The 27,256-nt window shown below is 47.0% G+C and overlaps 2 protein-coding genes and 1 pseudogene across 6 annotated transcripts; 1 reads left to right on the plus strand and 2 right to left on the minus strand.

Moving 5' to 3' along the window:
- Positions 1 to 10,337, plus strand: part of LOC109518819 (cadherin-20-like) — a 29,794-nt pseudogene extending 19,457 nt beyond the window's left edge.
- rnf152 (ring finger protein 152) lies at positions 10,335 to 19,945 on the minus strand. 2 transcript variants are annotated; one of them, XM_019874805.1, is made up of 2 exons: positions 19,808 to 19,945; positions 10,335 to 11,737 (listed from the first exon to the last, which is right to left on the minus strand). In XM_019874805.1, exon 2 carries the CDS (start codon positions 11,563 to 11,565, stop codon positions 10,942 to 10,944), a length of 624 nt encoding a protein of 207 aa, XP_019730364.1. In that variant the 5' UTR covers positions 11,566 to 11,737; positions 19,808 to 19,945; the 3' UTR covers positions 10,335 to 10,941. The 2 variants fall into 2 exon arrangements, with proteins under 2 accessions (XP_019730364.1, XP_019730372.1); XM_019874813.1 differs by lacking the exon at positions 19,808 to 19,945 and adding an exon at positions 12,784 to 12,932.
- A 3,894-nt stretch (positions 19,946 to 23,839) lies between these two features.
- On the minus strand, positions 23,840 to 27,047 carry LOC109518530 (uncharacterized). Of its 4 annotated transcripts, none has more exons than XM_019874443.1 (4): positions 26,593 to 27,047; positions 24,625 to 26,364; positions 24,146 to 24,229; positions 23,840 to 24,043 (listed from the first exon to the last, which is right to left on the minus strand). In XM_019874443.1, the coding sequence occupies exons 1-4, from the start codon at positions 26,867 to 26,869 to the stop codon at positions 24,015 to 24,017; spliced, it is 2,130 nt and encodes a 709-aa protein (XP_019730002.1). In that variant the 5' UTR covers positions 26,870 to 27,047; the 3' UTR covers positions 23,840 to 24,014. The 4 variants fall into 4 exon arrangements, with proteins under 4 accessions (XP_019730002.1, XP_019729993.1, XP_019729976.1 ...); XM_019874434.1 differs by having other exon boundaries at positions 24,146 to 24,232; XM_019874417.1 differs by having other exon boundaries at positions 24,146 to 24,232; positions 24,610 to 26,364.
- Between the last annotated feature and the right edge of the window lie 209 nt (positions 27,048 to 27,256).

Here is a 27,256-nt window from a genome sequence, read left to right on the forward strand (position 1 = left end):
CGAGAAGGAATGCGGCGTCGCCCGCTCTCTGGCGGCGCCGTTCATTCCGCGATTGCCTCTGCGAGACCCCCATCGCCTTCTCCCCCAAACACGGATCACATCTCCGTGACCGCCGCCCAATCCCGCCCCCCTCTCCCACTACCGTCGCCATTTGTCATCATCGCCTCATTTTTCAACATTTTTTTTCGAGCACTTTGGAAAACTAATTGCTGCTCCCCTGACTGGCCACGGATGCGGTAACATAGGAAGCTTCGTCTTTTATGCTCATGAATTCCTCCGCAGGATTCATTAAAGCCGGCCGCACACCGAGGGACGCAACCGCAACGCCGACCGAACAATTTCCTCGCCTTGAGCTGCGATAAAGCAGGACGCCGAAGTCACACTTTTGTTGCCTTTGTAGCCAAAGCCCGAACAGCCACGGGGACGGGCAAACTCAACTCGGCTCAACCCAAGTGGATTTTATCGAGCACTTTAAAACCATTACGCCTGTTTCCAACGTGGTGGTTCGTGGAACAAAAAAAAAAAATGGAGTCGCACAACAACAAGCCAAAGAGTAAAAAGGACTTTATACCCGTGACCGGTTTGTGTATTTTGGGTCACTTTAGGAAAAGTCATCAAACTTCAGGGTGAAAAAAATCAGGCCTGATTTCAAAACTCGCCCCCCTCCCTCAATCTCTATTCTGCTGTCAATTACCATCTTCCGCCCCTCCCTGCTCCTCCTCAGTCCTTCCCTCCCTCTGAGTTCTCCAAATGCCTGCATTAGCAGGGGGGGAGGCGTGAGGGGGGGAGGCCGTCAAGCGGGACAATTGGCACTCAGCTCCGATTGGCTCCCCAGATAAGCAACGCCAGCTTCCATGTGGCACAAGAGAGCGTGCAGACGGGGAGGAAGGCGGCCAGTCCGACAAATTTGCCAAAAGGAGCGGCGACTCAAAGTGACTTTGCTTGGACAGGAGATAAACTAGTAGAAACGAGGCGGAGGACGCGGCAGAGTTGTAGAGGAAGAAGGTAAGACGAGAACCGTTTGTTCTGTGATGTCGCACATGTGGGGTGGGGGGGGGCACTGGAGACCCTTTTGTCCTTTTTACTTTTCTCCAATAGCTCATTTGCATTTCAACTGTTGCGCAAGGTGGGAAGTAAAGAAGTGCAGATACTTTGGTTCTGGACTTAATTCCATTTCCAGAGAGACTGGAAGTGTCACAGAAAGGAATCGAAACTGTCCACCGTGTGCCGCGAGTGCTGAAGCGGGGCTTCTAATTTGACAGATGATTTGAAAAAAAAAAACAAGAATCTACTTCTGAATTGAATCAAATAATCAAATGTCATTTCATGTTGGTAGGCCTGACCTCGTGGAGTTTTTGTGAGAAGGTAGTCGGGGGGGGCGTGGGGGGGCGGACGTGTTGGAAGTTGTTAGATGGTCTGCTGAGTTGCCATGCCAAGCACGCGCAAACTCCCGTTGGCATTCTGACCTCAAAATCTCAACCTGTGCCAAGGTTCTACTTTCTTCTGATGACTTGCTTTTTTTTGGGGGGCGGGGGTGGAAAGACTCAGAACTGAGGTTGAGCTCTGAAGCCTTTAAAAAAATTTTTTGTTATTCCCCGAGCGGCATTTGCAAATCAACCGACAGCAATCGTTGACTCTCGCTGATGTCGTTTGACTTAATTTGAACGGATGCGTGGCTTAATTTGCCCGACGTTGATTGCAAACTCTCCCCGCTTGATGTTTATGCCCGATGACATCATCGCCCTCGCCCGGGACCGCCGCCAGTTTGTGTGATTTAGTTTCCTCGTAAACGACGGGACTATTTTTACGGCGTTCTGCAAGAGCGCTGAATGAACCCGCCGAGCTTTGAGCAAGGGAGTCAAACCCGGCCCCCCCCCCCCACACCCGTCCAGGCTTTCGAATCCTTTTCAAATACAACATGTCAGCAAAAGTATTGGGACACAATCATTCTGGCCGGTTGTTAATTCTTTACTTTCGTTCCAAAGGACCCTGCCTGGGATCCGGCATGTAAAATGGATTGTGTTTAACAAATTGGCCGTGACCTTTCAACTAGCCAGAGGAAGGCGGGTGGTGTGGGGTGGGGGGGAGCCTTTTTCACGGGTCCTCCCACTTTGAAAGGGCCTTTTTCCACGGCGTGGGGGGGATTCTTTTTGCATGGGAGGTGAACGTATGGTGGAAACATGGCCACTGTGAAATTAACACCCGATTGCGCTTCACATTCCCAAATTGTACGTTTGTGCCACACACACTGAGATGACTTTGGAGATCTCATCCGATTTCATGGCCAATCACACTCGGGGAGAGTGCAAGACCTCCACCAAGGCACAACTTCCGAATACAGACACTCCTCCTCTCATCCGCTCGCTTTCTATTGGACAACATTCATATGCTTTTTTTTTTTTAAAACAACTAAATAAATTAATACATTTTAATTATGTTTTAATTTTTAATTCTATTTTTCAGATGTCTGCTTTTTAATTAATTTTGGTATTTTTTTAAATCCCCAATTTGTGCTGTGTTTGCAAAAAAATTATCCCAGTTTTTAATCCGTTTGGAGAAATTAAGCAAAATATATATATTTTTTTAAATCCCTAAATCATGACATTTTGGTGAATATAGAAAAATAAATCCACCAAATCGTGCCGTTTTTTTAATCCGGATTTTGGCTGCAAAAACTAAACATTAACAGGTGGTTCTGCTTTTTGAGTCTGAAATTGCGGTAAATATAAATGCGTCCGTGAATATCAAATTTGTTCAATGTTTTCAAATGAGAACTTGTGGTGGCGGTGGGGGGGGTGTAGCCACACTTTTACCCAGATGTGAACCAAAACTGAACTGGCTCTTCTTTTTTGGGGGTTTGAAATGAAAAATGTTGAAAAAATAACAAATTTAAAAAAAAATATGCCAGCTATGTTTATAAACGGGAAAGAAAATATGGATCCCTGCTGTTCTACCGATCTGCACCGAAACATAACCCAAAAAAATTGTTAAATTTAGATTTCCTCGACGTGACGTCTCTGTGGTGACGCATATCGATGACGTCGTAGTTAGCCTAAAGTCTACGGACTGCTAGCATGATCCGCTAATGACGAATTGTGTTGTTGCCGGCTCATTTAATGGGGCAGCAGGTGGAGCAACGCTGAGACTCCTCCATCATTCCCCTCCCGGCAGATGCTCGCGCTCTCCCCGCATCGCCTGCTGCTTCATTTGCCCTTTTACGACATCAAACAAAACTGCTACTTTTTTTTTCTCCTTCTTTGGCCTCGAGAGCTGACGTCGCAAGTGTATCGGAATGCAATGGGAAAAGTTAAGCTCCTTCATATGATACTCTACCCCCTCCAAACCCCCTCCTCTTCATCTTCGGCCAGCTGCTGGTTCTTAAACAAGTGCCCGATGAGTTGAGGGCAACGTGCATCGCCTCCGAAAGCAGTGACCTCACGGTGGGGGCGGAGTGGGAGCAAATTTGGCTACATTGTGGTGAGCGGGGAGGTGAAATGTCAGCCGTCCCGCCCGCCGTACGCACACAAAGCAGTCAACCCCCCATGAATGGTGGGGACAATGATGGAACGAGCTGGCAGATTGAGAGAGTCTGCAGACAGTGGCACAAAAGCGCCCGGCTCTCGCGAATGCATCATGGAGTCCGGCAGTCTATCGGCCTCACAAAAGTGTCACAAAGGCCCCCACCTCCAGCAGACAAGAAGAAAAACTTCTGGGCCCCTCCCACCTCGCCAATCTTTTTGCCACCTTCCGAGCAGATGTTCAAAGCACGGAGGCGGCAGGCGCAAAGTAAAAGTTTCAAGTCAGATTTATGATCCACCCTCGCGGGGAAAATTTGAAATCTATTACCTACCATGTCAAAGTTATTGACGAAACAATGTCCGGTGCTTGCTATTTTTAACAACTCCAATCATTGTTTTCAGACATATGACCACCGTCAAACATCCATCAGAAGAAAAGAGGATTAAAAAGAGGACCAGGTCAGCGGACTTCAAAATGGAACCCCGGTTGGGATTGTGGCTGTACGTGACGCTCTGCGTGATCAGCATCCTGCCCCAAGGCCTGCTGGGTAATCACGCAGACGTCATGCCGAGGGTCCAGAGGGTCAAACGAGGTTGGGTGTGGAACCAGTTTTTCGTCCTGGAGGAGTATACCGGGCTGGACCCGCTTTATATCGGAAAGGTTGGTTCGACACAAACACACGCGTACACAAACACCGCCGAAAGTTCGTCGGTCCGCGATTGTAGACACGCTGCCCCCGAGACAACTTTTTTTTTGTGATACTGGAGTCGTACGGAGAAAATTGAGTTGACACAAGGGACCCAAATGACAAAGGGAGGACACAAAAACCAAAACCAAACAAAAACATAATCCTAGCACTAGCACTAGCAACATGTGCCAAGTCACCGACTTCGTCAAATCACAAAGTCAAGTCGAAAACCGCCACGGCAGCATCAGGAAGTTTCCTCAAAATCTGCAGCTTTGATCCGAAAAAGCCCGCATGGAGAGTTCACGTCGAGTCAACGGACTGCGGCGGTGTTGCGGTATTAAGTGATTATCCCATTGAAAGCCCCCTTTAAAAAAAAAAAAAAATGATGCAAACCCGCCTAATGAGCGTCGGAGGGAGGATTCCGGAGGAAAAATCCACGATCGGTTAGCCGGCTAACGATTCCTGGGGGCGGGGGGAAGCATCTTGGGAATTCACAAGAAAAAAAAAAAGTGCCCCATCCACATTTGTGGCCTAGCTTGGACCAGTCATTAGGAAAGACAACCTTAATCTGCTTCAATTTTAAGCGATCGCAGGTTTCGTCTCCACTTTTAAACAGATCAGGCCTTGAAATATTATTTTTTTTCTCAAATATCAAAATTTTTGGTCAATTATTTTCCTGCTAGTTTGACAAATATGACAAGTGCGACTTCGTGGAAAAAAAAATCTTCTTTTTCCCTTGTTACTTCGGTTGATTAACACACAAGATGGCCGCCAAGGGTCGCATTTAGCGGCGCTGTTTGACGACGGCGAGGTGCTCGACAAAGCCCCCCTGAGTGATTTCCCGTGAAAAGGCTGCCATTTGCACTCCCCGGGGACCACAAAGGGGATTGTGATTGCGGCACACGGTCGTCCCTGGCAACAAAAGGGTGGTGATTCGCTTCTGATTCCGCGGTGATTAGCGAGTCGACGCGCAAATGCTGTTCCACCGCCGGTCTCATCTTCGAGAGGTCAACATGTGCTTTTGTGCTCGCTTGACAAATGTCAAAATTAGCATTGATTGCAACACTGATCCTGCCCCCCCCCCACCCCTCGCATTGTTTTTAATTAATAGAGTTTTGGAATTAGCCCCCCCTGCGGGATCCAGAAAGGATTATCTCATCTTAAATGCAATGACGAGTTGAGCCGGTTGGCTCTGTGACATATTCTGATTCATTTATGATCAGAGCAGAATTTTTCCGAATTGAGCGGCGAGACCAAGATTGAGCCGCTGTTGTTTTGCGGCAGCTCCACTCGGACATGGACAAAGGCGACGGGTCCATCAAGTACATCCTGACGGGCGAAGGCGCTGGCACCACTTTCACCATCGATGACAGCACGGGCGACATCCACGCCATCCAGAGGCTGGACCGTGAGGGCAAGGCTCAGTACGGGCTGCGAGCTCCATAGCCTTGTCTAAAAAGAAGTGTTTTATTGCCATCTCCATACAATTAAAAATCTTTACCAGGAACGTCAGTGATTCAGCTGACCGCAACGGACGCAGACGACCCGACGTATGGCAACAGCGCCCGGGTGGTCTACAGCATCCTGGAGGGTCAGCCTTACTTCTCGGTGGACGCCAAGACCGGTACACGAGGCCCGTTTGCTGCAGGCCAAGGGGAGAGTTTCTTTTTTGGCTTTTGGGGTGGGCATAACCTCGCGGTTGTCTCCTCAGGCGTGGTGCGGGTCTCACTGGCCGACATGGATCGGGAGACCAGGGAGAACTACACGGTGGTCATCCAGGCCAAGGACATGGGCGGCCAGCTGGGCGGCCTCGCCGGAACTGCACGGGTCGACATCTCGCTCGGCGACGTGAACGACAACCCCCCCGTCTTTGATCAAAGTGAGACAACAGGCCACTCCTATTGTTCATCCCGGACAATTTGTGTCATCTGTCTGAGCGCTGAAGTTTCAAATTAGGATTTTTAAGAAAGGTTTTAAACAAGATGTTAAGCCAGGATTTCAAATGCGCGTTTTCAAGCAGGGTTAGAGTTTGAAAGTGGTTGGCTATTGAACCTGGGTTAGGATATCCATCAAGAGCCAGGATTTACACTAAATCAAAAAACAAACCTGTACAACAAAGGTTTTAAATACAACAGTACAGCATTGGAACCAAAAAATTGGACTACAAAGCAAAAAAATGTTATTTGGACTTCTTTTCAATACAAATTCCTTTAAAAGGAGCACTCTTACTATTGTTCTGTTGCGTTTTTATTTCACCCCATCGAATTTGTTTTCCCTCATTCGTCTTCCTGTGTGGAGGATTAGCTCCCTCTGGCGGTGGTTTATAGAATGACCGGTGCACCTGTGCGCAGGGTTGTACCAGATGAGCGTCCCCGAGTCGGCCTCGGTGGACTCCGAGGTGGGACGCATCTGGGCCAAGGACCGAGACGTGGGCGTCAATGCCGACATGACGTACAGTGTTATCGACGGCGACGGCAGAGACACCTTCGGCATCGTCACCGACCCCGGCAACAGATACGCCATCATCACCGTCAAGAAGGTAGGGCTCCGCTTTTGAGTCAGCCAGGGCGTCAAGGCATAGTGTTTTAATCAAAGGTTGGATTTCCTGGTTAGGTTTCGGGTATCAAGTATGGAGCAGCTACAGTTGGGGTTTTAGATTTTGGTTTCAAGCCATGATTAAGGTTTCAAGTTGGGGTTTCAAGCCTGTATTGAGGTTTCAAATGAGGGGTTTACACTCTTGTAACGTTTTTGTCCGTCAGCCACTCGACTTCGAGACCAAGCGCAGTTACACGCTCAAGGTGGAAGGCGCAAACATCCACGTCGAGACTGCCTCTTACTCCTCCTCCTACTCTTGCGCGTCTAGAGGGTGACGTATCCCGTGATTAGTCAGGCGTAATGCTGCTTACTTACCAACAGAGGTCGCCGTTGCATCACGTCATCTCGACAGGTGCTCCTTTGTGTTCCTCTCCTCCTCATCCCTTCCAACTTTCAATATCCTCCTACTCCACATAATTTTCCTGAACAGAGGTCGCCGTTGCATCACGTCATCTCCACAGGTGATGAGCGTTCTCCTCCTTTGCGTTGTTCTCCTCCTCATCCCTTCCTACTTTCAATATCCTCCTACTCCACATAATTTTCCTGTTCCTCGTTTTTCTTTTCAGGTACTCTTTGGACCGTTCCAGTGACCCGGATAAGTTTTTCTACGTGGACATCACGTCTGGAGCTCTGATGACATTGCGTCCGCTGGACCGTGAGCAACTGGGCTGGCACAACATCAGCGTGTTGGCCATGGAGATGAGTATGTGCAGTGGGCGCCACTTTTGCCTTTCAGCCAAAAATGCAGCATCATAATACAGTTTTATTAGGTTTAAGACATGATTAAGGGTTAGGATTTTAAACAAGAGCGATACGATACCCGATATCAGTAGCCCAGCCCCTAACTTCAGGGTTTTTAACAAAGGCTCGTGTTGAAGCGATGGTTAGGTTTTCAAAATAAGACACCTGATGATTGTGCTCATGTTGTGCTTGTGGGGTTTTCCGTGTGTGTGTGTGTGTGTGTGTGTGTGTGTGTGTGTGTGTGTCAGATAATCCTTCTCAGCTGTCCAGCGTGGCCGTGTCCATCCGCGTGCAGGATGTGAACGACAATCCGCCCACGCTCAGCGACTCCCTGGAAGCGTTCGTCTGCAACGGCGCCAAGGCGGGACAGGTGGGTAACAAGTGCGCGCGGGCCAATCACGTCACCCGCTGACGCTCTGTGCCGTCATAGCTGATCCAGGCGGTGACGGCCGTTGACCCCGACGACCCTCCCAGCGGTCATCACTTCTCCTACGCATTAGCGCCGCACGCTGCCAACAATCCCAATTTCACCCTGCGGGACAACCAAGGTAAACACAAGATATACGAAGTATATATTTATTTCTATCGATATACTTTACCAATAAATTATCCAAATAATAGACAAAACAGATAAATATTACAAAAAAAGAGAAATAGAGAGATATAAATAGATAGTAAGTCTCTCCTTGCATGCTTAGACAACACGGCGTGGATCGTGACGCGTCGCGGCGGCTGGTCCCAGCGTGAGCAGAGCATCTTCTACCTTCCCATCACGGTGACGGACGGCGAGGCGCCGGTGCATATCAGCACCTCCACGCTGAGCGTGCGCGTTTGTGCCTGTGACCGCGACGGAAACGTCATGACCTGCAACCCCGAAGCTTATAGCCTTCCCGCCAGCCTCAGCAGGGCCGCGCTCATCGCCATCCTGTCCGCCATCTTCGTGCTCCTGGGTGAGTGATTTCCATCATACTCTAACTAAAAACTTTTTATTGAGCTAGCATTAGCTTTTGCGCTAATTGTGCTCACATTGCTATTTGCGTGTTGCGTCAGTGATGATCCTGCTGATGCTGTCGCTGAGGACGCACCGCAAGAAGCCGTACCTGAGCGATGAGGAGGAGAACGTGCACGAGAACATCGTCCGCTACGACGACGAGGGCGGCGGCGAGGAGGACACGGAGGCTTTCGACATCGCCGCCATGTGGAACCCGTGCGAGGTGCACCCCCACGCGAGCGAGACACGGCAGGACATGTTTCCGGAGATCCAGACTTTGTCTCGCTACGTACCGATGGCTGACGCCGGCAGCAGCGGCGTTCACGGCTACGTCCTGTCCAAGCTGCTGGAGGCCGACGTGGACCCGTGCGCGCCGCCCTACGACTCCCTGCAGACGTACGCCTACGAGGGCGAGGGCTCGGTGGCGGAGTCGCTCAGTTCGCTGCAGTCGGGTGTGTCGAGCAGCGACCACGAGTACGACTACCTCAACGACTGGGGACCGCGCTTCAAGAAGCTGGCCGAGATGTACGGCGTGCTGGACGCTAACAGTCCTCCCATGTGGTAGCAACACACACGGCCTTCAGGAACCTTCTGGAAAAAGCACAAAGCATCAAATGGATTGAATTCCGCTTAGACGGGCCTGGTTTTAACCCCACAGTGGCTTTTGGAGAAGTTGGTTACATCGTTGAGTGTCTCTAATACAGTGGCAACGCTCATGTCCTTCTCGAACCATCCAGAAAGAACGTAAAGACTGACAGCTTTTCCGCCTCAACGGGCCTGGTTCAGTGGGTTCCAAGGTCAAGATGTACAGCATACTGGACGCTAAGAATACACACAGCCCTTTCAGAGTCATCTGGAAAAAAAGCCAAAGCACCAGGAACCGACTGAATTACACCTGAACAGGCCTGATTTAACCATCCAGTGGTGCCTCGATGGGTGAGCTACATCATCAAGACTGTTGCAAAAAGTTGTCAATGTAGAGCATGCTGGAGAACTATCTGGAAAGAATGCAACATAGATTTGCCTCAACGGGCCTGGTTCTTTGCGTTCCAATATCCAGCCTCCAGGGAAATCGACATCAAGGCACTGGAAAAGAAGTGTGAATGAGTACTGACACTGCCACCGCCTCATCGGGTCTGGAGCTTAATTTATTACTCTAAATATGTTGATGCTAACTGATTTTTGGAGGTTATAAAGTCACGCTTAAAGGAGCCGGCCTAGATGAACGGCGTTCTTGACGAAGAGGCATTCACAAACACGGACCCAATTCCGCCTCGACGGGCCTGGTTGTAACCCTTTAGTGGCTTCCACATCCTGGAGAGCCAACTTCAAAGCACACATATACGAAACAGCGCCACAAAAGACGAAAAGATTCCCAGCAGAAAAACGCCGCTGACGCCTCGTCGGGTCTGGAGGAATATTTTTTTGTTTTGTATTTATATTGGAGCTAATTTATTGATGGACAGGAAGCAGATGCTCACTCACATGAGAAGTCTTCATGAGCGGCTTTCATCCGGGAGAACATCGTGCCAGTCCAAAGGCCCGCGCGCATCGACGGGGTCGACGACCTCATCGCCACCACGTTAAACGCCACTTGTCGCTGTCATCTGCATTAAGTGCCAAATGTACAAAAGAACATTTTTGGATTTTAAAACTAACAAGAGCAGCAAAAGAAAACAAACTGTGAGGGTGCTTTTTGATCTTTTTACTTGAACATATTGGGTTGCTCATGCTACGCCAAAGGTCGTATGCGAATGTCGGTACTTTTTTTGTATTCTTGGTAATAAAACACTCAAAAGCTGACTTGGTACCATGATTAAGTTCCGACAAATGAAGCAAGGCAAGGCTACTTTATTTAAAAATATCACATTTCATAGACAAGATAACTCAATGTGTTTCACACAAACCGAAAGCACACCGACAGTAAAAGCGTGAACAAACAGAACGCAAAAGACACATTCGCAAAGAAAAACGGTTTTTCACTTGCGTTTAAAAACATTTATACTGACTTTACGCTGATTTGTCACCTCGATTTGGAACTACACAGTTCCAAAATTGGATGCGGGCATGAAATCTGAATTCCAAAGTGGACACGGATGAAGAAACACATCACGTTTTGTCTTCTAACGCCACAATTTTATCGTCGACATGGACTCAGGTGACAAGTCACACAGACGTCCTTTCCCACTTCGTTGGGAGTCCAAGTCTCAAATCTTTGACTCACACACAACAACTGAACTCATCACGAACTAAACAACCAATCAGACAAGCCTGAGCCTAGAATAACAAAAGGGTGAAAGGAAGGACTGGATGAGGTCTTGGAAGTGTTTGTTTGGGAATGTTTCGTCTCCAAAGGTTGACCTCCGAAAAGGTCGTTTGGCAGGTCAAAGTCAACCCCGGCAGCGCTTCATCCGCAGGAGATGACAGTGAAGCGCTTGGAGATGCACGACATGTTGTGCAGCACGATGCCGAGCAGAAAGAGCAGCACGCACGCTACGAGCACCACCGTACACACGCCTGACCACGTGGACCCCTTGGCCGCCCCGCCCGCCGCCGGACCCCCGGCCCGCCGCTCCAACTCATCCTCGGCCTCCAGCTCCAGAAGGGCGCCCAGAGGTCGTCTCTCTTCAGGCACGGTAACGACCGTCACGCCCTTCTGCCCCCCGCCCGGCAGGAAGCGGCACGCCAGCAGGCTGGCCGCGTGTTCTTCGTCAGCGGGCAGCGGCAGCACGTAGCAGCCGCTGCCGGGCAGGCGGATGAAGACGGGCGTGCGCTCGTAGGCGCGCGGGATGGCCACGGCGCCCGCCGCGACGGGGTCGTCGGGCAGGTGGGCCACGGAGAGGCCGGGCGGCAGCTTGGTGACACCGCGGCACCACGGGCAGCGAATCTCCTTGTGGCTGCTGCGCATCTGCGTCAGGCACACCGAGCAGCACGTGTGGCGGCAGTCCAGCAGCTTTGGTCGCCGCCGGGGGCTGAAATAGTTGAAGCAGATCTGGCATTCCAGCAGGGAATCTTGGGAAAGAGTCTCCATGGCGGGAGGGGGGAAAAAAATGTCTCCCCGGTCCCTCAATAATTCGCTCTGATATCAATTCACCCCAAAAAGGGATTCCGAAAACGTCCTCGTCCTTAAACGGTGCTCTGCTGACGACCTCGATGGCGTCGCGGCGACGTCACGGCCTGCTGGCGGCGACATGCTCGTCCATCTGCAACAAAAGAGCATCAACGTTCAAATGAAAACCGGGGGGGGGGTTCGGCGATGAGCAGTGCACTGATTAATGCGACCTCATCACTTGATTGCGTTGTGAGAGTTTGTCCAAAGTGCTGACTCACGAGTTGGTGGCGAGTGAGCAGGAAAAAATGCAGAGTCACGACTCGGCCCGCTTCGACGGTCATGAAAATCATTTTAAGAGAAACAATCAAAGACGCACTTGCAAAGGCATTTTTTAGGAAAAGGGGGGGGGTCGTGTTCTCCCCCACCCCTTTGCTCTCATTATTCTTTTCCTCTACTCACTCATTATAGGACATCATTGCTCACCAATGCCACTCAACCAGTTTTTTGCATTTTGTGTGCCATGTATGTCTCCTACTTTTTATCGTGTTCATTATACGAGCATAACTCTAAAAATACATTTCATACGGAATAAAAGCGTCAACTTTTAGGTGGCAGATAAATGTTTGAATCCGGGGTATTGATGTGGGCGTCGGCGTGGCGTAAACATGACAACCGCTAATGGTATCTTTGGCCGCTAGGGGGTGCTGTTTAGAGGCCGGGTTGAAACAAGCAAACAGCGATGATGTCATTTGATTGATGACTTCGATCTGCTTTGTATGATGACCCATTTTAAACACACGCTGATAGACTGTGTATAAAAAAAAAGTTGTGATTGTAAAAAAAAAAAAAATGCAGTATTGTAGGGGGGAAATATAGTCACCAGTAGTTATATAGGACAGTTATTAATTTATTGTACTTTTTGTCCTCAGCAAGAGTATGAATAATTTCACCGGAGGGTAGTCATGACGTCATCATGTGCAGGTGGCACACACACACACCAGCAAGTTAACGAACACACGCGCACACACACACACGGACTCCCTCGGGGCATCCACATACAATCAGCCAAAGGGAAAGTGCACAAGTTTAAAAATAACCACCATGGCCGGCAGCATTGACACGCACACACAAACGCACGCGCGAACAAACACGGACACATTCACACTGGCCACGGGGTGTGAGGACGCAACAAAATACCTGCAAGAACAAGCGCAACTCCTTCTAATGTGAGACCCGGCACACAGCTAAAAATGTCAGGCAAAAATGTCACGCGAACCCCATCCGGCGCTTGGCGTGATGAAGGCGTGTTCCCGTTAGCACGCATGTCCGTGGCAAGAGCGAGAAGCTCCAACAGGAGGCGCTGCGTGCCCTTTAAGATAACAAGAATCAGAAGAAGGAGAAGGAGAAGAAGAAGAAGAAAAAGAAGAAGAAGAATGCAACAATGGCGGTCGATCAGTTATGAAAATGATGCTAATAAACATTAATTGCTGTACTGTATTTTACGGCGCCGCGTTTTCTCTTGAATGTTTCCCAAGCGGCTGCTCTACAAGGTCTCTCTCTCTCTCTCTCTCTCTCTCTCTCTCTCTCTCTCTCTCTCTCTCTTTCTCTCTCTCTCACACACACACACACACACAAGGCAAGGCATTATGAAGGTCATATAGTACAATAAAAATCCAACCGTAGGTCTGTGTGGTGTTTCATATTTAGCAGAGATTTACAAGATTGCTAGATTTGATAAACATTGCAAAATGTGGAAAGAGCTAAATTGGGTGCCAAACACAGACTTTGTTGGCAAATAAGCCTTAGGCTTCATTAGGGAGGGAAAAAAAATCAATTGGAATTTAGAGAACTAAATTTGCTGCCTAAATGGGCTGCAGGAGACATCCACTCAGGAATTAAATGTGGCGAGAGTTAAGTTAGCGCGTGAATCAATCTGCAATCAATGTGATGTAATCAGTCAGAACACAAAGTCCGACTGATTTCCGTCAACACACACACACACACACGCACACACACACATATATATCTGGGTGCCTTATCAAAGCACTTTAGCCCTCATGCTCGATCAGATTAGAGCAGAAGGTGGGTGCACTGATACCTCTGGAGATGTGTTTAGCACTTGCTTATCCTGATCATACTACAAAGACCAATAAAGTTTCTTTCATAGGTCACATAAACTGACTCATCGAGATTTGATTAGCTTTCTGGTCCAAAGTATCCAGCCAGGCCCAGACAGCTAATGTTAGTTTAGCTAAGACGTAAGCAAGAATAAATACTGTCAACGTACCGCTAACATGAGCTGATGCTGAACCTCTTTTTTAGCAGGTGAACGAAACAAATGAGCTGACGGCGTTGCTGCAGTTTTTCTGTTGCCGTGACAGGGGGATGCTGGCGTCATTTGCATTCGCCCAAGCAGCACTTGTGTGCACTCACACTTGATTAGTGGCGATAATTGATCGTAATCATCTCCATGTTGCATTCAGGCAACAGTTCACTGACAACACCCTTGCCTTCAAGTGGTCCAACGACACACAGTCTGCATCTCTTTTCATGGTCTTGTTGTACCTCGCATCCATCCATCCGTTTTCTCGAGCGCTTATCTTCCGCAGGGTCGCGGGTGAGTTTGACCCTATCCCAGTTGACTTGAGGCTGGTCGCCAGCCAATCAGAGGGCGCATATAGACAACTATTTATAATTTTGTTGGAGGAGGGAAACTTCTAAAATATGCAGCATAGGGACCCTCGAGGACCGGATTTAGTCATCCCTCATTTCGAGCCTTCATTGCACATGCATGTTTTTGGAATGTGGGAGGAGAAAAGCTACAGGGGGTACATGCCAACGACATCCATGAAGGTCAGAAACTGGATTTGACCCCTCAACCACCTCCCTCCCCCAAACTCAGACGTGTGAGGCAGTTGTGTTAAGCACTCCTCCAACATTCTGCCTCCTCACACACACACACACACACACACACACACACACACACACACACACACACACACACACACACACACACACACACAAACGCGCACACACACACGCGCGCCCGCACACACACACACACACACACACACACACACACACACACACACGTCTTCATCTCTATTCATAACATCGTCTGGTTGATTGCATTTCCTGGAGCAACATCCCGCCAATTAAAAGACTGAATGATTCGGTGCTCGCACGGTCGGGAGGCGGCCGGCCAGCGGGGTTTCTATCTCATTAGCGGCGTCATTGTGTCCCGCAGCGGTCGGGGCAGGAAGCCTTTTAATAACATTTTGTATCGCGCGTGCTTGCCAGCGATGGGCCGGCAAACCAGGTGTGAACACCAAAGTGGGATTAACCCACAATCCGAAAGAAACTGGACGAAATATGCAACCGCTTATCCTGATGAGGGCTACGCAGGCGTGCCGGAGTCTTGGGACAGCAGGCTGGGTACACCCTGAACTGGTTGCCAGCCAATCTCAGGGCACACATACACAAACAACCATTGACTGTTTTTTTTTTTTTTTTTTTTTTTTTATAAAAATAGCCAGCAGCCAATTCAATAAATACAACCCTAACAGGAAGTCACTTTCAGATTTTCTCCTCCTTGACAGCGAAAGGCGAACTAAACCATTTTTCTGGGAGCGACAACCGAACAGAGCAGTTCGATCCGGGCCATTCGTCAGCGCTTACAATCCGTCCGGCCAACTGAAACGACGACCATCGATCACGGCTGGCAGACAGAGCGCCGAACAACAGGAACACCCGCGAGACGGAGATTGATTCCAAGCGCCGTGAAAAGCGGACGCAGGGCGGGGTGCCCTCAGTTAACGTAGGGCGGAAAAAGAGCGGATTTAACAAAAAAAAAAAAAAAGAATAAATAAACTGAATCGGGCATGACGTCCTTGGTGCGAAGCTAGCACGTCGGACTGCGACATTTAGCTGCCAGGTTGAAAATGTAAATGCAATATTCTGCACAACTCGCCCTTATTTCCGCTGACGGCTTTCAAATCTACGGAGAGCTCTGAAATCCGCGGCAAATTCCGCGATGGCGGATTCCCGTGGGCGCTATCTGGTTTCTGCAGTCCAACACGAACGCGGCGGCGGCGAGTGGCGACGGACACGATCATAGTCAGACACACAAGCGAGCACGGTGGTGCGACTTCTCATCACGTTTGCGCGTTTGACGGATCTCAGCTCTGTTTCATTGCAGCCTGGAGAGGGGGGAACAAAATAAAATCTATTTTTGCATGCCTCATTTTCCCCATCTGGCAGGTCGCGGCCTTTTTTCTCATTAGTCAAGGTCAATGACGGTCAAGACGCTTCCAAAAAGAACTGGAACTGACTTCATCTTCATCATCATCGCACACATGACAGGGAGGAGGACCGAGATGAGCGGAAGGATTGCAGATCAGCCCCACTCTGACCTCAGTTAGCCTCAGTATCTTGATTCGACATCAACTATCTTCTTGCTCTGAGACACTGAAGCTTACAGATCAGCCGAGGCACTCCAAAAAAAAAAAAAAAAAATTTTTTGTTTTTTAAAATTTTTTTTTTTTTCCTGTGGTTTTTTTTTTTTTTTCTTGTTGTTTTTTTTTTTTTTTCTTGTTGTTTTTTTTTTTTTTTCTTGTTGTTTTTTTTTTTTTTTCTTGTTGTTTTTTTTTTTTTTTCTTGTTGTTTTTTTTTTTTTTTCTTGTTGTTTTTTTTTTTTTTTCTTGTTGTTTTTTTTTTTTTTTCTTGTTGTTTTTTTTTTTTTTTCTTGTTGTTTTTTTTTTTTTTTCTTGTTGTTTTTTTTTTTTTTTCTTGTTGTTTTTTTTTTTTTTTCTTGTTGTTTTTTTTTTTTTTTCTTGTTGTTTTTTTTTTTTTTTCTTGTTGTTTTTTTTTTTTTTTCTTGTTGTTTTTTTTTTTTTTTCTTGTTGTTTTTTTTTTTTTTTCTTGTTGTTTTTTTTTTTTTTTCTTGTTGTTTTTTTTTTTTTTTCTTGTTGTTTTTTTTTTTTTTTCTTGTTGTTTTTTTTTTTTTTTCTTGTTGTTTTTTTTTTTTTTTCTTGTTGTTTTTTTTTTTTTTTCTTGTTGTTTTTTTTTTTTTTTCTTGTTGTTTTTTTTTTTTTTTCTTGTTGTTTTTTTTTTTTTTTCTTGTTGTTTTTTTTTTTTTTTCTTGTTGTTTTTTTTTTTTTTTCTTGTTGTTTTTTTTTTTTTTTCTTGTTGTTTTTTTTTTTTTTTCTTGTTGTTTTTTTTTTTTTTTCTTGTTGTTTTTTTTTTTTTTTCTTGTTGTTTTTTTTTTTTTTTCTTGTTGTTTTTTTTTTTTTTTCTTGTTGTTTTTTTTTTTTTTTCTTGTTGTTTTTTTTTTTTTTTCTTGTTGTTTTTTTTTTTTTTTCTTGTTGTTTTTTTTTTTTTTTCTTGTTGTTTTTTTTTTTTTTTCTTGTTGTTTTTTTTTTTTTTTCTTGTTGTTTTTTTTTTTTTTTCTTGTTGTTTTTTTTTTTTTTTCTTGTTGTTTTTTTTTTTTTTTCTTGTTGTTTTTTTTTTTTTTTCTTGTTGTTTTTTTTTTTTTTTCTTGTTGTTTTTTTTTTTTTTTCTTGTTGTTTTTTTTTTTTTTTCTTGTTGTTTTTTTTTTTTTTTCTTGTTGTTTTTTTTTTTTTTTCTTGTTGTTTTTTTTTTTTTTTCTTGTTGTTTTTTTTTTTTTTTAAAAAAAAAAAAAAAAAATCAATTGAAGTCTCGCCCTGACACAAAACAAAACCTTGAAAGCTTGGAAACCCATCAAAATCAATCCGGTGAGAACATCCAGCGATGTTTGTCCATGCTCAATTGCGAGTGCTTTCATTTTGCGTTTGACTGTTTGTTCCTTTCAATCAACTTTCTTTTTTTTTTTTTTTTGGACCATTCACTCGAGCCACAGCAGAGTCGAAGGTTGCTTGAAACTCACCTTTTTGCTGAGGAAAAAAATTAATAAATAGATTAAAAAATAATAATAATAATATATATTTGAATAAATATTTTTAATGTTAAATAAATGCTTTGAAACAGCTGTCAATTTAAACCATTCAACAAGCCACAAAAAAAAGAAAAAAATTTGAATTAAAAGTGATGATTCACCGAGCCCAAGAAGAAGCTTCAATAAAAATAACATACGAATGATTCATTTTTCTGCTTATGATGATGATGATTCTGATCGTCATTGCCAAATAAACTTTTGACACCAGGCAAAAATCCTCCTCGTGTCAGACAGAAGAGGTATCTCAGTGTGGTTGTGCGCTTGTGGTTTTGCTTTACAGGACCTGCCCACTTCCCCCTCGTTCTGTGCCACTCAGAAAAAAAAAAAAAAATAGAACAACCACAAGACCACAAAGAGCCACACCAGAAACCACAAAATGGTTGCAAAATGCATCCTGACAGATGGAGAGCAATCATGCAGCAGAGCGTGGACAAACATGCTTGGCCTTCCAGGGAACGTTTCAGGAATGAAAATGAAGCGCAGGTGCGAGCCGATTGGGGGACGATAAGGGGGAAAAAAAAATCAAATAAAAATCAAAGATGCAAAGGAAGGCCTCATTAGCTCCGTATGCTAATCAGACAAGATGTCTGATCAATAGCACATGAGCCAGGTGGAACGAGCATTAAGATTCATGCATTCTGCTTTAAGAAAATGGAAACATGCCAACAAAAGTGCGAAAAGCATCCTGGATCCACAAAAAAAAAAAAAAACATTTCAAAAATAATGATTAAAAAAAATGTCGATATTGCATATCATTATAGATGAGGTGCATATGAAAACACTTAAAAAAATTAAATGTCCTTATTTTGGTGTTTTCTACGATAAATGTGACATCATTGGTGCCGCACATGATTATGAAAATATGGAAAAATAAATTCCCACCAGTCACATCCACACCTTTGTGCAGATCACATTTGCATGATCGGATCGAGAGGCGACATTTCTGTGATTGGCGTCTGGGTTCGTGATGATTCCGCACGATATCGGCGGGATCTGGGACTGCCTTTCTGATCACAAGACGACACTTTGATGATCGCGTTATCAATCCAAGATCACATTGACGAGATCTGAGGTTTTGTTCGGAAGATTGGGGCGGGGCTACATTTACATGATCTGAGACTGAATTTACACGACTTGATGAAAAGCTCATCCTAGGCTTCGTTAACGTGATCTCAGGCTACATGGACACAATTCAGGGTGACAACGTGACATCTACGTGATCCAATGTTACATCTATGAAACCCAAAGCTGCAAGTTAGATTTACTTAAGCGACATTCCCAAGATCGGAGACAACATTTAAGGCTCAGCCAAATTTTTACTGCGCGTTTACCACGATCCTTGACCCCCTTCGCCATGCTTGTTTTTGTGTATTTATCAAACAAAAACCTCCTTTGGGGAGAGAATTACATTCCAGCGCAGTCAACGAACACGGGTTCCCTCGAGAGGCATTCGGCCCTTTTGGGGCCCTCTGGCCACTTAGTCCATGATTTCATGAGGCCAAAGTGACGCCTTGTTTGAGATTCCAGGGGAAAACAACAAACTAGGGAATGTTTGGCATGTTCTCACTGATTTACAAACGTATTTTTTCACAAACACAAGCGCACGCACGCGCGCACACACACACACACACACACACACACACACACACACACACGCACACACACACTATCTGAGTCAAGACAAGAAGCAACGAGCTGGCAGGGACGCTGTGTTAAGACTTCGTAATCCTGCAGGCAATTACACGGCAAGATTAAGGCGACATTTCCTAAAAGTGGGAGCACATCCAACTTGTTATTTAAAGGAAAACACTTTTGGGGAGGGGGGAGCGAGGGGGGTGTCTCTAAACTCGTCCTGGTGTGACCTTCCATGATTCCAGCGCTCACAACGCTGGGAACATCGGGACGAAACAAAAAAACAATGTCAAAATCAACCTTATTGTGGACTTTTAACTTTGTCTGCTTGTCTCACAATTGCTGGGACAATGAAGACGAGCACGCGCAACGCGCGCGCACACACACACACACAAACCAACAGCATCTTGACCAGAACATGAACGCACAATTTGTTCCAGACACAACAATAGTCCCGCACGCGAACACACGCCCAGTGCGCACATGCGCTCCAACACACGCGCGCCCGGACGACGCATATCGTGACAGTAAAGACGAACAAATAAAAAAACAAAAAACAAAACAAAGGCGAGCGGACAAACGGTGACACCGAGACGCAAAAAGGAAGCGACTCACCTCGCGCGGCAGTATGCGTGCGTGCGTGCGTGTGTCTGCAGCTGGTCCTCGTTGCGGGAATGCAACACAACAACACAAGAGGAATACAAGGGGGAGGAAACGCACGACAAGGAGGCGAGCAGGCGGCCGCCTTTTCTCAGGCGGCCACGCCCTCCCTGCCCGCCTGCCTCCGTCGCGCATGCGCACTCGCGCCCGAGCAGGTTGTACAAGGTAGATTGGGGGGATCGAGGGGTTTATACGGGGGGGATGCATGAGGGGAGTGAGTAACTGAAGTTCATGTGGCTGCTCATACACCCTCTTCTTACTGCGGAAGTGCTCAGAATACAAGCGCCAAACCACAAATAAAGATGAAATGTTCGAGGAGGCTTCATCTTCCACTGATATCAGTCCACGGAAAGGTACAAAATAATTTCCAATTAGGAACCTTCTCTGCCTCTTCTTGTTCTAGCGCCACCTTATGGTGTAGTGGATGACTCCGGAGGCCAGCGCATCTGTTAGCCTCCCACGGGGGGTCGCCTCATCCGCACCAACACAATTTTTTTCAACGCGCCTCATCTGCTTTCCTGCCAGGTGGAAGGGAACGAGGACGACTTTCCTGCAAAAGGAGGTCAGACGCAAAATGGGGCGACGCTCTTCTAATGAAATGTTCTTCGACATCACAACGAAAAAAAATACACAAAAACTAAAACCAAAACCTGCTCAGTCATTTCTCTGCTTACAAAGGATTTCTGCTGCTTGTTGACTTTGTTGCTAATCAGCCGTGATCGGATGAGCACGGGCTGGGTTATTGATCAAGAAAGGAAAAGAAAACAAAGATTCAAGGTTGCATCCTATTCATGTTTATTTACTCGCCAGCGATGGCGATGAATGACAATTAAGATCATGACGCGCTTGCGGCTACGCTAATTACCTGCGACTTTTTGCTCCAAAACTTTAAAGTGGTGGTAATCTGACGCCAATTAGCTGCAAATTGGGTAAAGATGAAATGTTTTGTCAGGTAATTACAGACCAAATTTGTACAGTGAACTCCTGTTGACTTGTTTGAAAATTAGTTGCGGTTAGCAGTTAGCACGCCACTGCTTGGACAAACACGTGCTGAACCAATTTAGCGCGTTTGGTCTCGTAGGGCGGCCCGGTGGTCCAGTGGTTGGCGGGTTGACCTCACAATGAGGGTTGACCTCACAATGCAGAGGTACCGGGTTCAATTCCTGCTCCGGTCTCCCTGTGTGGAGTTTGCATGTTCTCCCCGGGCCTGCGTGGGTTTTCTCCGGGTATTCCGGTTTCCTCCCACGTGCCGAAAACATTCATGGTAGGCTGATTGAACACTCGAAATTGTCCCTAGGTGTGAGTGTGAGCGCGGATGGTTGTTCGTCTCTGTGTGCCCTGCGATTGGTTGGTAATCGGTTCAGGTTGTCCCTCGCCTACTCCCCGAAGACGCCTGGGATGGGATTTCAATAACATTTTCTTGAAAATAAAAATGTTGCGCTTTTCAATGACAGCATTTTTATCGCCGCCTCCTCCCTCATTCCAAAAAATGATGTCCCGCATATCTGAAGTAAGTCGCGTTAAGATTCCCAACCCTGAACGTGGGCTCGCTCACTTTGACTCTTGTCACCATGACAACAGCTTTGCAATTTCAACTGTTCCATAAGGAGCACGTTGGAGCCTTTCCGTCCAAACGCAATCAAAATCTTCTTCTCTGTCTGGAAGGTGACCTCAGTGCAAAGTTGTATAATCGGATCCACCGTGACGGGAGATTGAGTTCATTCCGGCTGCGGAAGGTTCGCTCCGGCCGGGGAGATGGACGCCCGGGAACAAGCGGAATCACTTTACCGGCCCCGAGATGGAGATTCAGTAAGCGGGTTAACCTTCACCGCAGTCTTCCTCGCACTGCCAATATCATCTTGCACTCCAAAAACCTTTGCGGAGGCAATACTTTGGAGTGTGTGACTCGGGTAAAAGCCAAGAGTTACCTTCCTGGTTCGTTCATTGCAAAGAGGAGAAATTGCATCTGGTTCCAAAGTTATGATAGTTAACGAAAACGAGTAACATAATTAAAGCTGAAATTGAATAAAATACAATAAAATCAAAACAAAAATGACTGACACTCCAGCTTCCGTTTATAAAACTGAAAGCTCGTCTTGCCCGGTTCGTTCGTTTACGCCTGCAAACGCCTTGGCGAACATTTGCGACTTTTTCATTCTCAATATGAGTCATAATTTGAAACCCTAACGTTCGTTTGTTAGGAGTCGCCGCAAATGGGCCAGTGACGCCTCCTCCGCGCTAAGCAACAACTCGCCAAAGCACTTTGCTCCTCCTGCCGCGCTAATTAATTCTCTCATCTTCTCTCTGCGGGTGATGAATGATCGCCGGCTAATTTGCTTTTCACTTTGGACACGTTGGAGCTCGGCTGCGGGGAAGGTGGGTGGAAGGTGGTGCGGGGGTGGCAGCATTGACATGGCGGGGGGGGGGGGGGGCACGTGAACATCTCGGAAATGAAGAAATTGAATTTTCAGGCCAGAAGCCTTCCTTTTTTTTCTTCCATCCCTTCTGACCTTCCTCCTCTCTTCCTCCATCTTTTTCCCTTTTCGTCCTTCTTGACTTCGCTCTTTCCTGCCTTCTGTTGTTCGTCACTCACTCCTTTCTTTGCATCCTTCCGACCTACTTTTTTTCCTTCCTATAGTTCCTATATGTCAATACCTTCCCTTTTCACCTTGCTTTCAAATTTCTTCACACCCTTCCTCGCTCCCACCTAGCTTTCCTTCCTTCTTGCCTCTTTCTTCAAAAAGACACACACCCACACACACTTTGACATTTCTGCAATGTGTGTGTAGGTTTTTTTTTTCTTTCAATCTAGTTTGTGCAGCATCCGCAGGTGTAATGACCTTTTTATGAGCCGCATGGTCTCCGCCAGGCGAGCCTTCAACGATTTCCAAGGCGTGTCGGTAAACGGGCGCACTTGAAACGAGGCACCGCAGCCCACCTCAGCGCAGGGCACCGCTGGCCATTTGCCGGTGCTGATCCGTGACACGGTGGCGGCGGGGGGCCTCCTGAATGCGGCAGCGGCCGTCCGGCGGGGAGGAGGAGGGATTACAGAAGTGGGGGTTGGGGCGGGGGGGAATATCATATCTGCTGTTAGCAGCCAGCAGAACAACTTCGTTGACTTTAACGGCGACAAGTCGTTTTCAAGCTTGTGTGTCTGTGTTCAACGAAACCCTAATCCTTGTTTGAAAACCTACATTGTAGCCCGAATTTTACTTGCAACTATCCATAAGATACACATCTAACACAAGTGCCTCTGTGTGTGGAAAGGGTCACATTTTCAAATTTACTTGAAATTTACAATAAATCTATTACTATACAGTTTCACGTGCTGCGCTACATGATTCATTCAGAACGACTATACCGCAGCAAAACAGGCCCAATCACTTGATTCAACACCGCGTGAACTCTAACGGTTTGTGATTCACCATGAATCATTATTTAACACGTTTGCCCCACGGCCTGACATAACAGATCGGACAATAATGGAGGTCACAATTGCCTGCGTAGCTTGATAGAAACACTGTAGCTTATGTGAATACGCAGCAGTTTAATTTGAAAATGGACATTTTATGAGGTGGGGGGTGGTCAATAAATTAATACTGTCGTCATTTCAGTTTCCATAAGTCACGTGATTCAAGATGGAGCCGTGTCAGAGTACACAGCTAGCATTAGCATTCAGTCCAGAAGGAGCCACACAGCTCAACGATCATTAGCATTAATTTGGGGGGGCGCATTGTGTATTTACAACTCAGTGCTCATATTAACCTCATTACTAAGCTAAATGGATCTCAGTAAGGCCACATTTGTGCTCTTAGGAAAAGTTACGTCCGAAACTTTTTTTTAAAAAAAAACGAAGAACTACATTTCCCAACCACAGACTGACTTGTCGAACAGCAAACAAGGCAGTGTTGTGCTTTGCTGCCCCCACCTGTGACTGAGTGTTACTGCTACATTAATTCTCATCACATACTCGTACTTCAGTTCACGTTTTTATTTTCATCATTTCATTTATAATACAAACAATGCACAAAAAAAACCTACTTGAAATCGGTGTTCATTTAATGGCTAATAAATAGTGAACGTTGTGATAGTCTATAAATACGTGGAAATAATTTAAGTGTACATAACATTTAAAAGTGACTGGGTGGTGCTCTTGTGCAAATCAGCATCGAGTGTCTTTTCTATGAGTTCCTGCACAGAGAGAAAAAAATGGTTAAACATTTCACGCGTTGCTTATTTGTAATATATTTTAAAATATTTTTTTAATGTCAGTGAATCGGAGAGAGGAGGCACCTTGTGAATGTGACGTCTTGTGTTTGTTCAAGTGCGGTGATCTCGTGCCTTCGGGATTGGCTGTGACCGTTTTCCATGACTTCTCTGCTGGACGAAAAGGTTGCACATTAAGATTGTCAAATTCTTTAATCCATTAAAAAAAAAAAAGGTACTTCACTTTCATGTGTCAAACACCGGTCCCACCATCCTCCATTTTTTTTAGATATCTCCCTCCAACACACCCATTCCAAAGGATCAGCTCATCAACAAGCTCTGCAGGAGCCTAATAATCCCGATTACTTGTATTAGGCGTGTTGGAGGGAAAACACCTAAAACATGAAGGCTGGAAGGCCTTGGAGGACCGGAGTTTGACACCTATCCACTAAAACCTTTCACAGGTGAACTTCATTTGACTCTCTAAACTTTTGAACATGCACGTCCATCTGATCAATGATTCGGGCTTTACAAGGGTCATACAAGCACACCTGTTTGCCACCTACGTGTCCAGTAAAGCTGGTCAGCGTGCCTCCGTTTGTCCTGCGGGGACACTGGCAAGTTCTCGTCCAGCTCTCGAATGGCATTGCCGTGGGGACACTGGTGTCGTCTCTCCCAAGCCACAAGTTGGCGAGGCTGCGCTTCATCACACGTGTAGTTCTTCTCCCAGTTCTGCTTGGAGCCCAGCGGCCTCTTCCACCTGTCAGGTCGCCATTTGAGGCCCGCGCGACTCGAGCCGTTGTCCGAAGACTCTGCCTCCGTGTCACGTCCGCGCCATGAAGCCCCGACATCAGGGACGGAACCTTTCCTCTGAAGTTTTTTGTTGGTGTGAGACTTGCAGGCATCGCAGGTGGACATCAAGGCCTGGTTGCACTGCTGGAAGGGGACAGCCTTCCTTTTGTGGCCTGGACCGGCCTTGGCCAAACATCTGGTGCAAAGTCGTTCAGTCTTCAGAGTGAATATGTTCTCGTTGAAGGTTCTGGTGAGGCAACACTCGTGGTCCGAGAGGCTTTGGCGATCCATCTTGTCTTTGGGCTTGTACCTCTCCTTGGGTTTCCGCACAGAAGGCTGGTCCCTGAACTCCAGCTCCAGTTTTCTCCTCCGACTGGGAACCTCTAAATCGGTCCGGTTCATAGCTTGGTTCTGCTTTTTGGGAGCAGGTGGCATCCTGCTACAAACGTAGACCCTGTCAAAGTCTGCTCGCCAGCTGCTGGAGGGAAGGTATGTGGGTAAGGACTCGAACGAGTTGTCCTGATTCTCCTGGAAATGTGGTTCTTGCCTCGGTTGCGTTTTATCTTCCTGATGAGAACTTCCTAAACCAGGCGAAAGATGAGATTCTGCTTTGTGCTCCAGCTCAGGAGATTGCTCCATCCTATAGCACACCTCCGCCTCACAGACCAGCTCATCCTCCACAGAGGGACCGGTGTCTCCCGTAGGAGCCTCATCCATTGGCGCTTCTTCAGCCAGATGGAGCCTTCCATCGGACTCTTCCATGGGGGTCAGCGAGTCAGGGGAGGGAACCAAAGTGTCCTCTATTGACCACACTGGTCGCTCCCACTCAATTTGAGATTGGACACTACGTGAGGCCAGTTGTAGATCTTTCACGGCGGTCATGTCCTGAACCATGGATCCGGTGAGGGCATCTTGATGGTTTTTGGAGTCCTCCAATTTGAGAATCGTCTCATTGGGAGTCTCAACCAAGAGGATATCAGGACAACCTTGGTGCGTCTTCTCTGCAGGAACGCCCAGCCCGTCCTCTGTGGGGAAGCCACGGGAGACCTCGGCGGTCTCACGAGAGTGAAGAAGTTGGATTCCAACTGGTGTGGTGCAGCATTCGATGGTCAACTCCTCCGTCTGGATGACGAAACTTCCATTGGGAGGAGTTCTTGCCTCCAGAGTGCGCTTGTCATCACTCTGCACCGGTAGGGGGGGCTGACTGGGGGGTCCGCTTTGTGTATTCTCACCAGCACAGACTTTGAGAACTCCAGGGTTGCCGGAATCTGAATCGCTGGTTAGACGAGTACTCGTGAGCGGTTCCGTTTGGACCTCACTGCTGGTGACTTCTCTGGCCGGCGCACTGTGCTGGTAGCGGTACCTGCGGGCGCGGTAGGCCATGGCCTGGTAGTAGTAAGGGTTCAGCATGCGCCTGTAGTCCGTCAGGTGGAGGTGCGAGCGGGGCAAGATGAAGGTGGGGGTCTCCATGTAAGGATTGGGCTGGTAGTGTGGAATCATTGGCATGCCGTAACCTGGAACAGAGTGCAAAGGTTTATTCAAAAGCTCCAACATAGGATATTTTAATTTCTACTTCAAATTATGACAAAAAAAAATGTTTTCCGAATTTGCAAAGCATTTTTTGTTTTAATAATGCTGAGATATTCCTTTTTTTTTCACGCTTTTCTCAAAAATGTGGCTACAAAGCTTTGCATGAGCTTATAAGAGCATGCGGTCTTAACAAGGCGGAAGCACAAACCAACCTAAAGGCGGGTAGCCGTAATAGGGGTTGTAGCCGACCGGCACGGCCATGGGGAGCGGCCACTGAAGACCCTGCATGGGCAGGTACGGCTGCGAGGGCGGATAATAGAAGAGAGGCTTGTGGTTCTGATGGCTCTGCTTTTGGGGATCTTCAGGACGAGCCTCGTCGGGAGGCTCGCGGGCCCGCGGAACTCCTTGTGCAGGTCCAGGCGGCAGTTTTGGACCGCCGCCAGGGCTCAAACTGTAGGAAGCGTGCACATTTAAAGACTCTGCCTCCATTCCTGAGAGACAAACCCAAACGTAGTTGGAAACAAGTTGAACGAGCAAACGACGGGTGCTTTCTTTCCAAAAGACTGCGTGAGACAAAGCAACTCAGCATTTAGCAGCATTTAGACCGAAGTCAAAGGTGCACCCTCCTGATAATGCTTCACCGGGTGGGGCCGGGGGGGGCGTTCTTGCTCTGATTGGATGGAGCGTGGCTGCAGGTGATGAGCACCCGATCAAGATTGATGATTTCCTGCAGCTGAGCGCACGGCCAGTTGAGCACAGATCAAGGAGGCGAGACGGTAGCCCATCAGGGCTGAATTCAAAGTACAGCACATTTTCAAAAGTGGAGAGCCTTGCATCGTTTCTTTCTTCTCTCTGCGGTTTGGGAGTAAAGGTTTA

Source organism: Hippocampus comes, unplaced genomic scaffold (assembly GCF_001891065.2).
Source record: "Hippocampus comes isolate QL1 unplaced genomic scaffold, H_comes_QL1_v1.1 scaffold25, whole genome shotgun sequence".
In the NCBI taxonomy this organism is placed as follows: Eukaryota; Metazoa; Chordata; class Actinopteri; order Syngnathiformes; family Syngnathidae; genus Hippocampus; species Hippocampus comes.